Source organism: Jaculus jaculus, chromosome X (genome assembly GCF_020740685.1).
Source record: "Jaculus jaculus isolate mJacJac1 chromosome X, mJacJac1.mat.Y.cur, whole genome shotgun sequence".
Classification (NCBI taxonomy): Eukaryota; Metazoa; Chordata; class Mammalia; order Rodentia; family Dipodidae; genus Jaculus; species Jaculus jaculus.
This window is the reverse complement of record NC_059125.1, coordinates 100,898,131-100,915,596: the sequence shown is the minus strand read 5'-3', so window position 1 is coordinate 100,915,596 and position 17,466 is coordinate 100,898,131. Positions and strand designations below refer to the sequence as shown.

Here is a 17,466-nt window from a genome sequence, read left to right as displayed (position 1 = left end):
TTTTTTGGTCTTTCTCCCCCCTAGTCTGCTTTGGCGTTGTACCTACGCCAACATCTTAACTGGAAGTCCTTTCTGTATTCTATTCTGCAATGTTCCTTGAGCCTTGGAGGATGCAGTAGAAATCTCCTCTATTGTTGAGTTCTCCAGAGCCTCTTGTTTTCTCCTTTTAGGAGGTATGAGTCTCCTTAATGTGTACCACCTCCTTCTTACAGACAGGTCTCTGGCTAGCAGAGAAAGAAACCCATATTCTTTCCCCAACTATCTCTGCAATGTTCTTTGAACCCTGGTGGGTGTGATAGAGATGACTAGTTCAGTGCTAATCCCTGGGCTTTCTGTTCTAGTCATTTTGATGAAAACTCAGTAATTTTTTATGAATGCCTTTCCTTCAGTTGTGAGGGGTGAAAAGTTCAAGGTCCTATATCTTCTAAAGACTTTCAATGTTGTCATCCTAGGGCAGAAAGTACCATATTGGGCAAGAGAGGAAGGAAGAAAATCAAACACATACTGTAATAATAGACCTCTCAGAAAAAATGGTATTAATCTCTTCACAAGGGCAAATATAATTGCATCTTTTTGTTTGTTCTTAATATTTTATTTATTTATTTAAGAGAGAGAGAGAAAGAGGCTGAAAGATAGAGAATGTGTACACCAGGGCCTCTAGCCACTGCAAACTCCAGATGCATGCACCACCTACTGCATCTGGCTTACGTGGATCCTGGGGAATTGAAACTGGGTCCTTAGGCTTTGCAGGCAAGTGCCTTAACCACTGAGCCATATCTCTAGTCCCTTACATCTTTTTTGTATATGCACATGTATAGTAGGTGGAGTATGCACACGTTTCATGCATGCCTAAATGGAGGCCAGAGAAAAATGTTGAGTGTTTCTGCTCTATAGTTCATTCACTTGTTTCCTTGAGAGAGAGTCTTTCAGATTCTGGAGTTTGTCATTTTAGCAAGACTTCATTATTGCTTATAAAACAATCTGTCTCTCTGAGCCATCTCTCCAGTCTCCTAGTCACATCATTAAAATCCTTCCTCTCAACATGCTTACACTGGAGATTAATTTTCTAACCTATAAATTTTGTCCAACACATTCAAGGTATAACATCCCCATGGATGGATATTTGTATTTTTCTCCTCTTTGGCTATTACAAATAAAGCTTCTATGAATATTTTATACTAGTTTTTTGAACATAAGTCTTCATTTCTCTGGGATAAATGCCCAGGAATGCAATTACTGAGTCATATGGTGGTTGCATATTCAGTTTTATAAGAAACTGCCAAACTGCTTCCCAGGTTGGCTATGCCATTTTATATCCCCACTATGTATGTGTGATCCAATTTCTTTGTATCTTCACTATCATTTGATATTATCATTGCATTTTTAAAACCATTTTAGCCCCTTGTAGATAATTACATGATATTGTTGCTTTACTTTTCCATTTCTATGATTGCTAATGATATTGAGTATCTTATCCACTACTAGATTCTCATCTTGTCTATGTATGACCTTCTTCACCTAGAAAAAGGTAATCCAAAATTGCATTGTATTATATGGATCCTTTTGCATAGGGACTTCACTAATGTCAGGTCGTAAGATTTTGCAAAAGAAAAAAGTGGTGTTCCGTTTTTATCTTTGAATATTTTTTATTGATACGTTTAAGAATCAACTGCGTGTATTACTTTTTTTGTTATTTTTAAGTACTTCCACACTTCATTTTCTTCTGCCTGCCTTGAGCACTTTTGAAATTTCTGAGTTCTTGAAGTATGAGCTTCGATTATTGATGACATTTTTCTTCTCTTTTCATGGGTGTACTTTATGCTATAAATTTCTCTGTCAAAATTCTTTTGTTTCCCCTAAATTTTGAGATGATGTATGTTTTACATTTTTATTATATTTTATTTTTTGACAGAGAAAAATACAGTCAGTCAGAAAGACAGTGAGTATGGGTATACCAGGGCCTCCTGCCACTGTAAACAAACTCCAGACACATATGCTACTTTCTGCATGTGCTTTACCTGGGTACTGGGGAATCAAATCCACGTCATCAGGCTTTCAGACTTGACAAACAAGCAAGCACCTTTAACTGCAGAGCCATCTATCAATCCTATGAGATCATATATTTTAATTCTCTTTCAATTCAGTATATTTTTAAGTTCCTCAGCCTTTTGCTTTGTTTAATTAGTTATTTAAAATAGATTTTGTTTCTAAGTGTTCAGAAAATTTCCTGTTGTCTTTTGTTTTGATTTTTTTTATTTTTATTAGTTTTAAAAATTAGCCTACAAATAATGGCTTTCATCATGTTGTTTTCATACATAGTTTGTACTTATTTATCCTCTACTTCCACTCCCCCACTTTTTCCAACTCTTCTTCACATTATGTTGATCTTCTTCCTTCTCCCAAATAGGTATTCTATTGTCTTCTTTTTCTCCCTCCTTAAAATTCCTTTTCCCCTCTCCTGACTCTCATTCTAGTCTCACGACCAATAACTACATTCTGTTTTTTATTAATTTTTTTGTTTATTTTTATTTATTTATTTGAGAGCGACAGAAAAAGAGACAGACACAGAGAGAGATTGGGTGAGCCAGGGCTTCCAGCCACTACAGATGAATTCCAGATGTGTGTGCCCCCTTGTGCATCTGGCTAACGTGGGTCCTGGGGAATTGAGTCTTGAACTGGGGTCATTAGGCTTCACAGACAAGCGCTTAACTGCAAAGCCATCTCTCCAGCCCCATTCTGTTTTTATTTTATTATAATTAGAAAGCACAATGTGTGTTTATCTTACATTTATTTATTGACGCTTTTATGACCAGAAATATGATCTATCTTTTGAGAAGGATATGTATGTTGCTTTTAACACAGAGTGTTCTACAAATGTCAATTAGATAGTGATGGTTAATGATGTTTTTGAGTTCTTTATCTTCTATTATTTTCTGACTTATTTATTAACAGAGTTTTTTCTTTGAGTGCTTGAAAAGTTCTAAGCTACTCCTTTCTCACTCTCCTAGCTCCTTCTGAAAAATTCTCATGAGAAATGGTTCTGTCAATTGTTAAAAGAAAGATATTAGGCTTTACATTGTGAATTATTTTCTCCTTCACTATTAGTTTCTGTTTCAAATGTTTTGAAGCTCTGCTAATGCATTGATATGATTGATAGGTCTTATTACAGGACTAACTTCATTATTATGTCATATTCCCCTCTGTTTATGGTAATTTTCTTTGCTCTGAAGTCTACTACTTCATCCAGTAATAATATACTTAACTCTTATTGTCTTTTGATTAACATTGCATGGGATGTATTTTCTCATCTTTGTGCTCTTAGCTTGCATATAACATTGTTTTTTAAATGAGTTTCTTATAGACTAAATTTAGTTTGGTCTCTCTTTCAATTGGTAAATCTAGGCCATTTTCATATATTATAATTATATCTCTAATAAGGTTTACATCTGCCATCTAATTTATCATTATTATTTGTATGGTTTATTTTTTTTTAGAAAAATAATGTCTTCCTTTGTAGGCCAGGCTGGGCTAGAACTCATGATTCTTTTGCCCCAATTTTCTAAATTCTGGGAGGTGTGCACTAGCATGCTTATGTTACCATTTTAATTTTATTTGCTGTGTGAATGTTGTTGTTCTGTTTGCAAGACACATTTCCATGTCGGTAAGACTGGTCTTGAACTAGCTATGTAGCTGAGGTTGGTCTTAATCTCCCAAACCTTTCACGTGCAGAGATTAAAAATGTGTGCAACTGGGCTGGAGAGATGGTTTAGTGGTTAAGCGCTTGCCTGTGAAGCCTAAGGACCCCAGTTCGAGGCTCGGTTCCCCAGGTCCCACATTAGCCAGATGCACAAGGGGGCGCACGCGTCTGGAGTTCGTTTGCAGAGGCTGGAAGCCCTGGCGCGCCCATTCTCTCTCTCTCCTTCTATCTGTCTTTCTCTCTGTGTCTGTCGCTCTCAAATAAATAAATAAAAAATTTTAAAAAAAAGAAATGTGTGCAACTGCTGCTGGCTTCATTGCTGTATTTTCCATTTATTTATTCCCTCATTCCTTGACTTTCTAATGGCTATTTGTACATTTTGTTAAATTCCACTTTTATTTTCCTATATTACTATTAACTGTCTCATTAAATAACTTTTTAAGTGGTTCACCTAGATACTGTACATACATACCTCACCACAATCTTATTGAGACATCATTTTACCTATTGAAACAGATTATATAGAAACATTTCCTCCCTGTATGTTCCTTAACTTTACCCCATTTGTAATATAAACATCTAAGTATTCCCCCATATACATTTAAAACCACATCAGATAGGATTATAATTTTTGCTTAAACCAGCAAACATAATTAAGAAAATGAAAAGGAAAAAAGCCTCTTATATTTACCTATATTTTTGCTCTTTTATTTTTTGTTAATTTCTTTCTAATTTTCCAAGCTTTCTTTTATCATTTTCCTTCTGTATAGTGAACTTACTTTAATCATTCTTTTAGTGTAGCAACTTTGAGTTTTCCTTCATGATTTTATGTCTTGATTTCTTCTTCATTCTTTGATGGTATTTTCATTAGCTTTGGGTTGACAATTCTTTTAGCACTTGAAGTATTTTGGGCAACCTTTTCCTGTTCTCATGGTTTCTTATGAGAAATCCCTTGTCATACTAACAATTTTTTCTCTATTTGTTAGGTACTGTTTTTGGAATCTTTTTATTTTTCCAAAATTCTAGTTATGTGTCTTTTTGTAGATTTATTCGGTTTTATCCTTTTGGGTTCACCTTTTCTTGAGTCTATTGCCTTCTGTCTCCTGTTGAGTAAGTTTAAAGCTATTATTTCTTTGAGAATCTTGCTTTACTTCTTGTTTCTGATGGTATAAATGCTATATATTTTGAAAATCATTTTTATTAATTTATTTGTAATGAGAGAGAGAGAGAGAGATTGAGAGAGATAATAGGTATATTGGTTCTTTGAGGCATCTTGCTACTGCAAACAAACTCCAGAGCCATGCACCATTTTGTTTGTCTGGTTTTATATGGGTAATGGGGAATCGAACCCATGCCATCAGGCTTTGTAAAGCAAGCTCATTTAACCATTTGGCAACCCTTCCAGTTCCAAATGTTAGATATTTTATTATAGTCCCACACAACCTTATTTGTTGCTATTTTTGATCCAATTTTTCTGTTATTCAGATTGGGTAATTTGTATTATTTTTAAATCCAATTCACTGTTTCTTATTTCTACACCATTTGTCCAGGTACTGGGTCTCTTCTGAGCTTTGCATTTCAGTTATTGTATTTTTCTAAAACTTCTCAATTTGCTTCTCTTTGTATTTTCTATTTCTTTCCTGTTTTTTTTTCAAGTGGGTTTGTAATTTCTAATTGATGTGTGTTTGACATGTACACTTTTATATCTTTGTTACATAATTCCACCATTTCTTTTATCTTGATTTTGGCATCTATTGATAATCTTTTTATTCAGTTTGTGATTTTTTCCTATTTCTTGGTAGGATTAATATTTTTGACTAACGCCTTCTCATTTTTTTTTTTTCCAAACTAGAGTTGCACTGTAACCTATGCTGACCTGGAATTCACTATGTCGTCTCAGGCTGGCCTCAAACTCACAGCAATTCTCTTACTTCTGCCTTCCAAGTGCTGGGATTAAAGGCATGCACCATCATACCTGGCTCTCATTTTCATATTACTTTATGAAGCTGGATATGATTAAAATTTTTTGATTTGGCTATGTTTAATTAACATTGCTTTGGCAGGAGAGGAGAAATACTGCTTTGTTCCTGCAAGGTAGGAGTAAGCCTGCTGTTTTCCCATTTGCAGGCAGTGAATACCTAAAGTGAGGTTCTCCTAGTTACTACTAAGTAGACTAGACATCCTTGTCCTTCCACATAGGTACTGATGACAATGTGAAGACAGGATAATTGACTGATAGGAGGGATAAAACACCTTTGTTCTTAACCCTTGTTGACACCAGCATGTCTGGGTTTGGATACCTTATTATAGCTTTAGGATGAAAATCTGGGCTCCCCACTTTGTGGTTTCACGTGTAGGTAGGTGGAGCAGAGTGACGACTACCTAAATGTTTTTTGACTTGATAGGCTACATCTTCCTTTCCTGATTGTCTATGGACAACATGTCAGGATGTCTTTTGTTTCCCTTACTTCCTTCTTACCTTCCTTTATCAATCCATCCCTCACTTCCTTCCTTACCTTTTTTCTTTGATTTTTGAGACAAGGTTTTACTATGCAGCCTAAGCTAGCCTCAAATTTGCCAATCTTCTTGCCTCAGTCTCCTGACTAGTGGGATTACATGTGCACACCACCACCCTGGTCATAAGAACATGCTTTTTTGTTTGTTCCTTACTCATTGGAAATTTGAGTTACCAACCTACTTAATTCCAAACCTGAGAAATATGAGGCAAAAAGAAAACCTAACAAACATTGAAATCTTGGTCTATTTTCCACCACTTTTCCAATTTTCATTTTCCTATCATATTTGTTTGATGTACAAATATATCAAATATTTAAGAATGTTTGTTATATTTAGCAAAGGGAAGAGGGAAAAGCATATCTGCCTTATTTTGTGGAAATGGAAATAAGATTTAAATTTTTATTTATTTATTTATTTATTTGAGAGCGACAGACACAGAGAGAAAGACAGATAGAGGAGAGAGAGAGAATGGGCGCGCCAGGGCTTCCAGCCTCTGTAAACGAACTCCAGACACGTGAGCCCCCTTGTGCATCTGGCTAACGTGGGACCTGGGGAACCGAGCCCTGAACCGGGGTCCTTAGGCTTCACAGGCAAGCGCTTAACCGCTAAGCCATCTCTCCACCCCAACATTTAAATTTTTATCAACAAATCTTTCATTCTTCTAGATTTTTCTCTCAGGGCTTATTTATATGAGCCTTTTTACTTCCAGTTTTTGCATGTGTATGAGTATTTGGGGTGTGTGTGTGTGTGTGTGTGTGTGTGTGTGTGTGTGTGTGTGTGTATACATGTGTACATTGGTATGCATACACTGTGTATGTAGAAGCCACAGGTTTACATCAAGTGTCTTCCTCTATTACTCTCCTTTTTATTTACTGAGGCAGGGTCTGTCATTTGAGCTCAAAGATTAATGATTAGTGATTAAATTAGTGATTAGATGATTAATGATTAAAGATTAATGATTAATACTGATCTTGCCCCAAAGATTCCATTTCTATTTCTCCAATGTTGGTAGGATTATAGGTGGTTGCCATTACCAACTGGCATTTATGTGGGTGCTGGGGATCTGAACTTCAGTTCTCAGGCTTGCATAGAAAGTACTTTATCCACTGAGTCATCTCTCTATCCCTTCTACAACTGGGTTCTTAATTCTTTTATAATGTTTATATTTTTAAGAATCTTACTATTTAAAAAAATATTTTTATTTATTTGAGAGCGACAGACAGAGAAAGAGGCAGATAGAGAAAGGGAGAGAATGGGTGCGCCAGGGCCTCCAACCACTGCAAACGAATTCCAGACGCGTGCGCCCCCTTGTGCATCTGGCTAACGTGGGTCCTGGGGAGTTGAGCCTTGAACCGGGGTCCTTAGGCTTCACAGGCAAGCGTTTAACCACTAAGCCATCTCTTCAGCCCCAGAATCTTACTTTTTTTCCAAATATTTAGTAAGTTAACCCCTTCTCTTTTGTTAAATAAGCATCGTTTCTCTTTTGATGTAAATTGGCATACTGAATTATTAAATATACATAACTTTAATTCTAGTCTTTCTATTCTGTTTTATCTTTATTTTATTATCACTATTTTAATTATTGTAGTATGATTCCCCATCTTGTAGCATAAGTCTACCATCTGCCCTTTGGTTAAAACAAACCATTATCTGCTATGATTAATCATATGTTAACATAGATGACACCTTTCAGCCTTCCTTTTTCATTGTGCTGGGGATCAAACTAAGGGCCCAAAAATTATAGTAAGCATTCTACCAGTGAGTCAAACCCAAGTCCTTCTAATATTCTTAAAAGTAAAGGAATTTAGGTTGATTTTATATATTATATCACTAAACAAGAAATGACAATGGAAACTTCCTCTAGTAAAGTGTTTTTCAACTCGAGGTGATTTTGCATCCCTTATCCCCCACCCCCAGGGATATTTTTCCATATCTGAAGACAAGTTTGCTTGTGAAGATTGGAGAAATGTTATTTCCTTTATTGGATAGGTCCCAAGGATGCTACTAAATGTCCTACATTGCAAAGGACCTTTTTCTTTAACAACATATTGTCAGTCCTAGTATGCTAGCAGTGCCTAGTGAAGAAAGCCTACTTGAGTTCTATAATGAGCAAAATAATATTTCTTGTCTTAAACCCTTTCAATTTCAGAGGAAGAGTCATTTGACTTAAAAGCAAATCATTTTAAGTGGTATTTGCTTCCTTAGTTACCTCTGGGTATGTAATTTAAGTACAGGCACTGGAATTATGCCAGTATCTCAGACAAGTGATGAGAATTTTAAAATATGGGTATAAATCAAGTAGAAATTTAATTAGAGCTAGTAAAGAGCTTTCTGTAATATGTCCAGTTACAAAATAAATAATAGGAAAATCAATAGCTTCTTTATGTTTAAGCAATATAGTTGCTGGGAAATATAATGTTGAAAAGTCCCATTAACAACTTCAACCAAAAGTATGAAATGACTAGGAATAAACTTTTTTTTTTTTTGAGGTAGGGTCTCACTCTATCTCAGGGTGGCCTCAAACTCATGGTGAACCTCCTACCTCTGTCTCCTGAGTGCTGGGATTAAAGGCATGCACCACCATGCCCAGTTTAGGAATAAACTTTTAAAAATGTGCATGACTTAGATTTTAAAAAGCTCAAAATTTTCCTGAATAATATCAAGGTGCTATGAATGAAGAGACCCACTAAATGCACAGATACTATAATATAAAATGACCTTTACCTCAAATATTAATCTGTATCTTTAATGGAATTCTAATAAAAACATAGTTTTTTGGAGAGAAGGAAAGGAAAGAAGGACTTGACATGATTCTAAAATTCAAGTGCAGGAATAAATGCATGAGATTAGCTATCCCTGTTGTTTTGTAAGGAAAGTAATGATGGAGTGTTTGCAGGAAAATATATGAAAATGTATAAATTCATTCTCTTCCTAAGAGTTTAGAATGTTATGTAATGTAAAATAAATTAATTCTAAGAATACAATAATTGAAACTGTTTTAAAACAGGGACAGAAAGATAAAAATCAGTGAGATATCTTAAATTACAAATACAGGCCTGTGTTTATCAAGGTGACATTTAAAATCCATAGGGGAAGAAGATAAATAGTAGATAAATGGATTGTTATAGCTGGCTAACTGGAGGAAAGAGGATTAATATTTGTTTAAAAATCAATCATAAGAAATACTGCATGAATTAAAGGTAGAAAATAGAGGTAGTAAATATTTCACAGGCATAGGTGAATGTGAAAATATATAAATAATATTTCCCAGGTTGGATATAGGAGCATTTACTTATGTATAATTCTTAAGTAACATAGGCAAATGGTTCCAAAATAAACTATAAATGTTATATATAACATAATTATTTATAAATGTTATAAATAAGTATACTGTCCCTCACTGGCACTGTATTTCTCCTGTACCCTTTGCATACTCAGCAACCATTTTAAATGTATATATCCTTCCAGAATATCTTTAGCCATAAAATTGTATTTTTAGCCTTCTAACTTTTTTGTAAAGCAGTAAGAAATCTTATTAAGGAATAAAGCAAAAGTATAAAGCAGAAGCAAGAGAGCAGTGGGCCCCTTGAGCTAGATTGTCCAGAGACCCTCCTTTTATTCCTTCTAGCATTTTGACATAGGGGGATCCTCTATACATACTATTGTACACATTGAATTTTATATTTGTAATTTTTTTTTTAGTTAGGGTCTCACTGTGTAGTTTCAGGCTGGCCTTGAACTCACAGCAATACTGCTTACCTCTGCCTCCCAAGTGCTGGGATTAAAGGCATGCACCACCACACATGGATAAATTTGTAAATTTTATGTTGTACTTATTTAAAGCATCAGCATTATATATTTTCTCCTTTGCTAATGCATCAGTAATGTAGTGGATATCATTTTACATGACATTCACAAGTATACATCTTCCATATATTTCTTATGGATATATATATATATATATACACACACACACACACACACACACACACACACACACACACACACACACATATATATATCAACTGACCATTTTAAGTACATGGTTCTTTGACATCAAATGTATTCTTTATGGATAACTTTCCAGAAAGAGTATTGCTGTTTCAAATATAGATGCATTTGTAATTCTTAAAACATTGACTACTTGTTTTCCACAGGGGTTGCACCAATTTGCACTCCCATTAGGAACCTAGGAGGCTGCCTGTTTTTTCTCGTTGTCCTTAATAAACTGTGTTGCTAGTTTTTGATTTGTCATCTATTATGTGAAATCGCTCTCAATGTAGTTGTAATTTTCACTTTTCTCTTCAAAGTATGATTTAGCACATTTTCCTATGTTAAAGAAGAAAAGTCTTTTTAAACATGATATGAAGACCTAGAGACATAAAGGTAAAATATAATGGGAAGAGTTGGTCACATATAGATTAAAAACAAGACAAAAAGCCAGTGAAAAACTGAAGTGGTGAGTTTTAACAAAATACTACAGAATAAATAGTCTTGACATAAAATCTCATTAAAAATTAGTAAGAGCCGGGAGTGGTGGCGCACGCCTTTAATCCCAGCACTCAGGAGGCAGAGGTAGGAGGATCGCTGTGAGTTCAAAGCCATCCTGAGACTACAGAGTTAATTCCAGGTCAGCCTGGACCAGAGTGAGACCCTACCTCAAAAAACAAAAACAAAAACAAACAAACAAACAAAAAATTAGTAAGAAATGTTGAGGATGTTTCATTTAGGAGTGAGGAAGTTCATTTTTCCCCCAATTTGTGGAGTGTCTTTTTTATCATGAAAAGGCATTGTGTTTTTTGTCAAAAGCTGGCCTGTTTTGCTTGGCTTGAGATGCTAATGTGTTTTTAATAATCATAATTGCCATTTAATTCACACCTTAAAATTCACTTCTTGAAATTGTATAATTTAGTGTGTTCATATAGTTACAGAACATACAACCATCACCAATATGTAATTTGAGAATATTTTCATTACCTCCAAAAGAAATCTTGCATCAAACTAGTAAACAAGCTGGGCATAGTGGTGCACGCCTTTAATCCCAGCACTTGGGAGGCAGAGGTAGGAGGATTGCTGTGAATTCAAGGCCACCCTGAGACTACATAGTGAATTCCAGGTCAGCCTGGGCTAGAGTGAGACCCTACCTCAAAAAACAAACAAACAAACAAAAAACTAGCAAACACTATGAATAAGCCCTTCCTCCAGCCGCTGGTTACCACCAATATACTTCTTGTCTACGGTTCTGCCTATTCTGTACATTTCATATAGAGTCATGTAATATTGCAGCCTGTATGTCTAGTTACTTTCACTTATTCATTAATTTCAAGTTTATTAATTTTGTAATATGTTACTACTTAATTCTTCTTATATCAGGACAACAATTTTTTCACCTTTCTTTTTCCTTGTTATCTCTGGTAGACGCTACCTCTTGCCTCTTAATTGTTTACTATTTAATCTCACTTTTATAAGAGGGGATTTTCCAGCCAGGACTTCCTCACATTCTGTTTCAAATAAAGTAATTTTGTTTGGAGATAGCTTGGCAGCTCTCTGTTCTTATGAATAGCCTTTAGCCCTGGACAAAATCTTCGAGCCAGTTTGTTGGATAGTAGGCAATAGTAATAGCTTAGCTCTGCAAGTGAGTTCAGGTGAGGTAATCAGAGTGAAGCAATTAGGATCCCAGTATTCTCAGACCTTTGTGTCTGGTTTGGAGTTTGAACCCTATGAATAGGGGCTAAATGACCCAAGCCTCTCATCTCTTGGCTATAATCAATATGATTTTTACCCTTCAAACCTGAGTTGGAGGTGATGAGACATGCCACTTCCATTGGTTCCAACATCTCTTGATTGAGATCTAGGGCCAGAGAGTGTCCAGTCTTCTAAACCACTGTACTAGAGTATTAAATGCATTAAGGTACACAAGGGAAGGGGAGAAAAGAAATGAGTTGTGGCTCATATGCTTTAGACAATCTCTGTTAGATTAGTGACTTTTAGCAGATTTTTCTTGGATATATGTTTCTTCATTTCTTGAAGGCCCTTAGGACAATTTCTGGAAGTTTACATTAAAAAACATCTTTTTTTTCTCAGTCTTTACTTTTAATAAACCTTTTGAAGAATAACATATTTACCAAGAAGTGCACAAATTACAAGAGTATAGCTTGGGTAAGTTTCACAAAGCTAAGAAACAGAATAATCTTAGTGTATTGTGATGACCAAATACTGGACAAAAACAACAGAAGAAGGAAGTTTTATTTCAGCTCATGCTTTGAGGAGATAGTCCATCATAGTGGTGAAGGCATGGTGTCAGGAACTTTAGGCAGCTGATCACTTATATTTTCAATATAGAATAGAGAGATGAATCCTGGTACTCAGCTAATTTTTCTTGTTTATGCAGTCCTGAACCCCAGACCATAGGATGGAGCTACTCACATTCATTCAGAGTAGATCTTTACTTTTCAGTTAAACTTTTCTGGAAACACTGTCATAGACACACCACCATAATCTTGCCAACGTCACTGGATTTACAACAAAAAAAAAGGAAGAAGAAGAAAAAACTCTTAATAGCCAGATATGGTGACACACACTTTAATCCTGGCACTCAGGAGGCAGAGGTAGGATGATCACTGTGAGTTTGAGGCCAGCCTGAGACTACATTGCAAATTCCAGATCAGTTTTGGCTACAGCGAGACCCTACCTCAAAAAACAAACAACAAAAAAAACCTCTTTTCTTGTTATGAGTTTTTTATTGGAGAATAGTTCTGTGGAAATTATGATACAGCTCTGAGAGGGTGTTGCCTCTCTTGTGGCATATTTTCCAGTGAAATAAATTTTTTTGTTATTATGATGGTGCTAGAAGACTAGCTAGCAGTATGGGTTTTGTTTGTTTGTTTGTTTTTACCATGTACTCAATAAATCTAAGATGCAATTATTCATTTTGTAAATAATGAAGTTTGTATTTTCCTCTAAATAAGGTCAATATGTCATACCATGAGGGTAGTCTTTCCCAGGCGTTGGGCAGCATCAAGTATTGGCTGGATCAGGCCAGAGGAAGGTCAGGGGAAAGCTCTCTTTAAGCCCACATAGAATTTTTCATTCCTTGCATGGCCTTCACTTCTTACAGGACTAATTTTATGTCTAGAACCTTACCTTCTGGTTCTGGACTCTTTCTCAATACCCCCTGGGGGGAGGTGACCACAATGGGTAGAGTGCTATATCCCTCTGTGAAATCCACCACTCACTGAGATCCTTATTGTCAGCCAGCTGTTCATGGGTTTCCTGGAGGGAAAACCCATGAAAGAAGACAGGCAAAGAACAAAAGCATCCATTACTTTTATTCCATAGAACAATATGGAGATCATACACTATCCCATGATATTTCATCCAAATTTAAAAGGACACACATGAAGATGAAGAAAAATCCCATAGGTTATGGCCTTCACTGTCATAGGGGCATCATAATCTACCAGCTTATTGGCCTCAAAGACATGTATGCCATAGTGTCTGAGTTCATGATCATAAGCAATACTTTAAAAATCAGGGTTGTATTTTTTATTAATTTTTATTTAATATACTTCAAGGTTAAATGCTGTTTTCTTCCGTTGTTTCTATTTCTTCATAAAAATGAGCCTAGTCATAAAGATACTTTAATTGTTAAAAGCGACTTTTAGTGATATTTCTTTTACTTTTTAGGTTGGCATCTCCAACTACTGTCACCTCTGCTAGCTCAAGCACCATGATGTTTTCTGCAATGTCAAATGTTTCTGCCTCCATAGTAGCCACAGAACCGTCATGTAAGTTGTACTTATTCCAAAGAAAATACTGTTTTTCCTATGAGCCTATTTAATTCAACTTGTCAATTATAGGTCTTTCTGGATCTCTTACATCATAAATTATCATTACGTTTGAACATATCTGTGACGGCACCAGTAGTCACTTTGTTTAAAGCATATTGTTATGGATTTAGCTATATGGTTTTTTATAATGTGGTTATTAGACATTAAAATGATAAATTTTGATATCATCTTATCCACACTATGATGTTTTAAAACAACTTTTTTTTAAATTTTTTTTGTTATTTTTATTTATTTATTTGAGAGCGACAGACAAAGAGGCAGAGAGAGAGAGAGAGAGAGAGAGAATGGGCGCGCCAGGGCCCCCAGCCACTGCAAACGAACTCCAGATGCATGTGCCCCCTTGTGCATCTGGCTAACGTGGGTCCTGGGGAATCGAGCCTTGAACCGGGGTCCTGAGGCTTCACAGGCAAGCGCTTAACCGCTAAGCCATCTCTCCAGCCCAAAACAACTTTTTTTTGAGGTAGGGTCTCACACTAGCCCATACTGACCTGAAATTCAATACGTAGTCTCAGGGTGGCCTTGAACTCATGGCAATCCTCCTACCTCTGCCTCCAGAGTGCTGGGATTAAAGGCATGTGCCGCCATGTCTGGCCTAAAACAACTTCTTGAAGCTATTAATAATAGGAGAGGAGTGGAGATATTGCTTATTGGTTAAGGTACTTGCCTGTGAAACCTAAGGACTCAGTTCAATTCCCTCAGTGCCCACATAAGCCAGACACAGAAGATGACACATGTGTCTGGAGTTAATTTGCAGTGGCTAGAGGCCCTGTCATGCCCATTCTCTCTTTCTCTCTGCCTCTCTTTCTCTCTCCCAAATAAATAAATAAATAAAATATTTAAAAAGAATAGGGGAAAAGGATGTACTATCAAGTACAAACATCTTCCAAAAAGTGCTTATTCTTGTGAAGATAAGAATGGGAAATGAGTGTTTGAGCCCTGTTATTGTGTATGCTAATGCGTACATCAGGTTTGTGGTCATTACATTTTGTCCATAAAATGTGTAATGTGACAGAGACTCAGTCATAGATTTGATGTTCTTATTGACAGTATGCGTTGTCTCATGACCTTTCCATTTTATGATGAACATTTTGATTGGACATTAATTACTTTGTGTATCAATTAATTTTCTCATTGCTATGACAAGTACATGACCAAAGAATATTAATGAAATAAAGGGTGTATTTGGCTTGCATTTCTATGGAATGCAGTCCATCGTGGTGGGGAAGGCATGGCAGCAGCTGGTCACATTGCATATTATGTCAGGAAATAAAGAGTGGTGGTTGCAGGTGCTCAGCTAGCTTCCTTTTGTTTTAATAGAGTCTAGGACCGCAGCCCTTAGAATGGTATAACCCACTCTTAGGTTGAGTCTTCCCACTACAACCTAATCTAGAAAATCCCTCACAGACATGACCAGAGATTTTTCCATTTTGATTTTAAAACCTGTCAAATTGGCAACCCAGTTTAATCATCATACTTTGTAATCTCAGCTTCTTTGTTAGTTTTCATTAGTAGACTAATAGAAAATATTAAAATATTGAATTTTCTGTTCATCTTAGACAATGCTCGTTGATCCCTGTAAACTACTACTTTTGAAGTGTTTTCTTCATCGTGCCACGATGTTCATCACTAAAGCTTATTGTATGTTATCCAAGATATGATATGAACACCCAAAAGTCCTGTGGCAGCAAGATCATTTCTATTCCTTGGAATCAAACTTTCCAAGGCATACTGATAGGAAACATGAGACATACAATCCCCATTCTTTCTATCATTGAGATAGGTAAGCATTAGTTATCATTGCTGTAAACATGAGCTTTCTTTTCTATCAAATAGACTCCAATTCACATGACTGTGAATTTGGGAAAAAATATATATAGTATATTCACTATCCTTCTCACTAATAATAGATATAATGAACATACTGTGATGAATGTGGTCATGTCTGAGGTTTGAATTTAAAATTATTGAATTAAGCTTGTCATAGTGGTACATACCTGGAATCCCAGCATTTCAAAGGCTGAGCAGGAGGCCAACCTGAGCTAAATAGTGAAACCAGTCGTAATAAAAACAAATATAAGTGTGTGTGCATGCATATGTGCACATTTATGCTTATGTGGTTATGCATGCACAGGTGCTTATGTGTGGGAGTGCAGAGGACAACTTTGAATGTCATTTTCGGAATTCTGTTCACATTCTTTGAAAATTAGTGAGGCTAGGCTTGGGACTTACTAATTGGGCTGTAGCCTGTGTACTGGCTGGTCAAGAAGCCCAAAAGGTCCTTCTGTTTCTGCCTCCCCAGTGCTGAGATTATGTTTGTGTCAACACAACAAGCATTTTACTTGAGTACTAGGGATCAAACTCAGGTCCTCATGCTTACAACCCAAGCACTTTATAAAATGAGCTATTTACCCAACCCCAAGTATGTTTTTTAAACCTTTAATAAGTTATAATTTACATATATTAAAATTAACTTATTTTAAGAGTACAGTTCAGTGATTTTTTAGTAAGTATACCAAATTGTATATTCATCACCTTGTCTAGTTTTAGAACATTGTCAATATCCCAGTAAGACCTTTCATCTATAGATCACCACTAATCTATTTTCTATTTCTATTGAATTGCCTTCTCTGGAAATTTTACATAAAATGAATTGAACATGTTTTTGTTTTGCAATTTAACTAATTTTTAAAAGGACTATTCAGATGAAAAAGATTATATAACTTTCTCACCCTTGATAGCATGATATTATTCTCTGCAGCTTATGCCTTAGCAACTTTGGCTAGAACAACTGGAGCATAACTTTGGGGTTTGAATTCAAATTCCTTGGACGAGGTGGAATAGTTCCTATTCCATCTATTAACTTTGTAAAACATATTTCATTTAATTACTTGAGAGAGAGAGGTAGATAGAGAATAGGCACACCAGAGCCTCTAGCCACTGGAAATGAACTCCAGATGCATGCACCACTTTGTGTATCCAGTTTTATTTGGGTACTGAGGAATTAAACCTGGGTCCTGTGGCTTAAGTGCCTTAACTGCTAAGCCATCTCTCCAGCACTAGTAAAGTATTTTTTTTTTATTATTGTGGTAGTAGGACAATTTTTAGAAATGTACTACATAACAAACAGTATGTAAGGCTTATTGTATAGATTCAGGGAAATGTCTCTAACCATTTCATATGAGTTTTCAAATGATATGTCAATAGAAATGACTGCCAAACAGTAGAATGTAACATTTGATATTACTGATAGTCCCTCTTTGACTGTTATTCTGCTGATAGATAGACAAGTGATATCAGTACTTGATCACCACACCTTGTATATATGCACTGAATTACTGTCCTATGCCCCATAAATATGTATGAGTATTATCACTTAAAATGAGTAGTAGACTCTTAGATTGA

The 17,466-nt window shown here is 35.8% G+C and overlaps 1 protein-coding gene across 3 annotated transcripts in view; it reads left to right on the top strand.

Moving 5' to 3' along the window:
* Nup62cl (nucleoporin 62 C-terminal like) overlaps window positions 1-17,466 on the top strand; it is a 93,741-nt gene that overhangs the window by 27,573 nt on the left and 48,702 nt on the right. For all 3 annotated transcript variants that reach the window (XM_004658963.2, XM_045140909.1, XM_045140910.1), the window contains exon 2: window positions 13,901-14,001. In XM_004658963.2, coding sequence (XP_004659020.2) covers window positions 13,944-14,001 — 58 coding nt within the window. In that variant the 5' untranslated portion in view covers window positions 13,901-13,943. The remainder of the gene's footprint in view (window positions 1-13,900; window positions 14,002-17,466) is intronic.